Below are 4,102 nucleotides of genomic sequence, written 5' to 3' on the forward strand. Positions count from 1 at the left end.
GGAAGGGAGAAAATGCAACGGACCAGACCGGGATTCGAACCCGGGCCCCTTGAATTCTCTAGTCAGGTGCTCTAACCACTGAGCTATCTGGCCACCGGCGATCGAACCCGGCTGACCGCTACATTCCTCCCTCCTTAAATGTCTTCACACCTGAAGATATCAACCCAGGATCTTTATCCCCTGGCAGGCATTTCACCTCCAAGTCCAGGGGTGGTCAACGGCACCAAATCTGTAACGGGAAGGGAGAAAATGCAACGGACCAGACCGGGATTCGAACCCGGGCCCCCTGAATTCTCTAGTCAGGTGCTCTAACCACTGAGCTATCTGGCCAACGGCGATCGAACCCGGCTGACCGCTACACCTGTAATTCAAGCGTTAATTACACCCCCCCCCCCCATAAATCCTTTGTTCGGCCACTATATAGCTATCGGGAATCCAATATGGTGATTTATGCAAATTAGCAAAACAGAAATATGTCGAACTAGCAATTTATTTCATGAACGTCCATCCACCATTTGGCGTAATTGAGTTGTTTCTCTTTGTCAAGAGCGCTGCTTATCATCGAGTTGTCCTGCTTATGAAATGTAAGTAACCAACTTCGATCAAGAATCATCATAGATACTTTGATAAACTAAGGAACTGGTGTTTTGAAAGGGTTTTACATAAATTCACTGAGCACAATCTTCCATTATTGGTTTGTATAATTTACATCTCGTTCAACAGAGTTATCTCTCATTATATTGAAATACGGTCCCTCGTTTTTGTCATCGTATAATATTTCATTTGAATTTTTTAAAACATGGTAGTATGTAAGAAGTCAGTCTTTTAAACAATAAGACATGGATTTATTAATGTTCTTTATAGATAGCTTGTTAATAGAATCGCTCACTCAAATGATGATAAAAGTTACGGAGTGTTCCGAGAAGACAGATGATCGTGAGACCAAAGACCATGAAGAAAATGAAAAGACATATTTCCAAGACAACAGCAATTGCACAAGCATCGCCGTAAATGAAAAGACCATTTTAAACAATGATCTGTGTTCCCCAAACGTCCACAGTCAAATAAACCGAACCTACGCAGAGAGGAGGCGTAAATCCAAAGGAAAACACGAGGAAATAACGCACGCTTGCGTCTTATGCGAGAAAATTTTCACAAGAAAACCAGACTTGGACCGACATACCCGAAATATACACATTCTGACGACTGGCTCACACATGTGCTTCGTTTGTCAGAAAAAATTCAAAGAAAGAGCCCATCTAAAACGCCATTTACAGAGTGTACACGGCGAAAATATGCCTGCCCCTTTTTCTTGTGGCATGTGCCAGCAATCTTTCACCACGGAGATATTGTTACAGCGACATATGGTCGTCCACAGCTCTGCTACTCCGTTTCAATGTGAAATATGTTCAAAATCATTTGTTACCAAACGAAATTTAGCCATGCACGTATCAGCGGTGCATTTGAACGAAAGGCCATTTAAATGCGACGATTGCCACAAAAATTTCGCTCGGAAGAGTCATCTTGACCGCCATATGATGAGCCACAGAAACGAGAAACCGTTTAAGTGTGAGTGCTGCGACAAGAAGTTCTTGACAGAGAGCAATCTCAGAGCTCACACAAAACGAGTGCATTTGAAAGAGAAAAACTACGAATGTGGAATTTGTAGAAAAAGATTCTTTTGTACTAAAGCTCTCATGTATCACATGAAAACCCACACGGGAGAGCGGAATCATAAATGTGAAACGTGTGGTAAAAAGTTCATTTTATTAAAAACCCTGGAAACTCATCGTCACCTTCACACCGGAGATCGACCTTTTGAATGCGCGTACTGTGACAAAACTTACGTCATTGCTGCGCATCTCAGACGGCATAATAAGAGTGGAGGATGTACCAAGAATATCACAAAGAAAAAGAAAGCACAGAAAAAATAATTACCAGTAGCGCGAATGTATAGTGAGGACTGGGTAGAGAATGATTACTGGTAGTACCGCAAAGTAGTAGTACAGTGAGGACAGGTTAGACGGAATGTGCAGACAGTTCAGCTTCTAGTAATACAGGTACAGTGAAGACAGAATAATTACTAGTAGTGCGGAAATCGGAATGTATAAGGAAGCTGAATTTAAATGAAGGACCATTGTGTCAATAGTTGTGGCTAATGAAACCTTTACTTTTGTTAACAATATGCACCCCATTCTCTTAGTGAACAGGATACATTCTGACAATGAGTTTTGGTGTGTACAGAATGTAATTGCATATATTTGTTTCTGAATTATCAATTTAGCGCTAACTACAAAATGCATAATTGTTCTTTCAAGGTGCATTGGTATTCATACGCTTGGCTTCTAACTGAGTATTGATTTTAAAATAAATGTCAGGACTGGACTTTCGATTGGTGTTTTTCCTTTGAATGTAAATAATCCCAATCATACCATGGAGTAAAGGAGGACTTTACATGGTCATAATATAGCTGCAATAATGTAGCCCTCTCTGATTTTTTTTGGGGGGGGGGGAGAGAGGGCTACAACTCCTTAGGATCTCCGTAATGGTGCAAATGCGGGAGTGATTCACTCCCACAACATTTGCGCTCATTCTAAACATTTCCTGACTTTCTTTACGTAAATAAAATGATATTCTATGTTTCTTAGTCAATATATAAATTTACAACCTGCAACTTAAGATTTGTGAGGCTCTATTCTACCGTTTTCAACAATTTCGATAAATTCCAATTTCTCGATTCATATTTGTGCGCCATGTTTGATGTACTGAAGTATAAACTTCCGATTGTCAAGTCATTTGCATATGCCATATAAGGTAGTATTTACATCAATGGAGGCGAAAGCTATTTCGTCGGCATTGAAAAGGTTTGAATTTAATATCAAGTTAAAAACCGAACAGCAGAGTGTAAATTCTTTCTGCAACAATATGATTTTCCGTGGCTCGAGTAACTACATTTTCGCGCTGATTGTCAATGTTTAGGTTTTTCATTAGATCCACCTACGAGATCTCGCGATAACAAGCATGGCGGAGCAGACGAAGAATTTTGCATGCTGTACATTATATTTAATGAAAAACACCTTTATTAGACATGCCCGAGGACAAAGTTGGTACTCCTTTTGGTGTAAACAACATTTGGGACTAATACACAGAGTTTATTATCGGTTATTCATAAAATTATTTTGCACCATTACGGAGATCCTATGGAATTGTAGCCCTATCCCGAAAACGTCAGAATTAAAAAAAAAATTGGATAGGGCTACATTATTGCAGCTAGGTCATAATATAATGGCTGACTTCCTTTTAAAACATGGATGAAAATATAAATATCAGCAATATTTATCTATTCATTTAAAAAAAACCATTGCCTAGCTGAATATCTCAGTAGCACGTTGACTACTGAACTGAAGATCGCGGGTTCGAGTCCAGGAGGGGTTTTAAATCCCCCCCCCAATTGCTTTCTACTGAAACTGCATTTTTTGACTAAATAAAGTAAATTTGAAAGTTTTCCATTCCAAAATATGGTTGTACATATCCTCCACTTTTCATCCACATCAAATTTCTCTGGTGTAGCATTCCTCTTTAACTGAAAGAATACATGTATACAGAAAATCCAGGGATTCTTTCACTCTGTGTAAATCTAAGTTATAGGTAAACTACATTTCATACTGTGTAGTATGGAGCGTTGCTACATGGGAGTGAAACTTTGGTGACAAAAACTGAGGAGAGAAATCTAGATGGATTTCAGTACATCAGTGTGCGAAACTAACTTTAAAGTCCTATAGACTTTCGGTCCATAGTCATTTTATTTCCTATAGACCACAACAAATTCCTATAGACCGAAATTTAACATGCAATATTCATTGTTATTAAAAAATAAATAATAGACACAAATTCGGTTTGGCAATTTGTTCATAGTTTAATTATATTCTTTTTCAATTCCATGCACGTCAAGCTTTTCAATTAGAATTTCGTATACTTTTTCATTTTGCTCCAGCTCAGTTTCACTGTCTGATTCTTCATCTAAGTCATGCACTTCTACTGACCCCCCCCCCCCCCCCCCCCCCCCTGTTGAAAATGGAATAATTTAATTCGAATGATTTGT

The 4,102-nt window shown here is 38.9% G+C and overlaps 1 protein-coding gene across 2 annotated transcripts; it reads left to right on the forward strand.

Moving 5' to 3' along the window:
- Positions 1–481: 481 nt before the first annotated feature.
- On the forward strand, positions 482–2,390 carry LOC125664758 (gastrula zinc finger protein XlCGF8.2DB-like). 2 transcript variants are annotated; one of them, XM_048897570.2, is made up of 2 exons: positions 482–584; positions 865–2,390. In XM_048897570.2, the coding sequence occupies exons 1-2, from the start codon at positions 497–499 to the stop codon at positions 1,932–1,934; spliced, it is 1,158 nt and encodes a 385-aa protein (XP_048753527.2). In that variant the 5' UTR covers positions 482–496; the 3' UTR covers positions 1,935–2,390. The 2 variants fall into 2 exon arrangements, with proteins under 2 accessions (XP_048753527.2, XP_048753528.2); XM_048897571.2 differs by having other exon boundaries at positions 555–694.
- Positions 2,391–4,102: the final 1,712 nt, after the last annotated feature.

The sequence above is a fragment of the Ostrea edulis genome, chromosome 1 (assembly GCF_947568905.1).
Source record: "Ostrea edulis chromosome 1, xbOstEdul1.1, whole genome shotgun sequence".
NCBI classification, from domain to species: domain Eukaryota; kingdom Metazoa; phylum Mollusca; class Bivalvia; order Ostreida; family Ostreidae; genus Ostrea; species Ostrea edulis.

What these genes read in the sequence shown, in the direction of transcription:
- LOC125664758 (XM_048897570.2), top strand. Translation starts at nt 497, where the DNA reads ATGAACGTCCATCCACCATTTGGCGTAATTGAGTTGTTTCTCTTTGTC. An exon ending in AGTTGTCCTGCTTATGAAAT is followed by an intron (nt 585 to 864) that starts GTAAGTAACCAA and finishes TGTTCTTTATAG; the next exon opens with ATAGCTTGTTAATAGAATCG.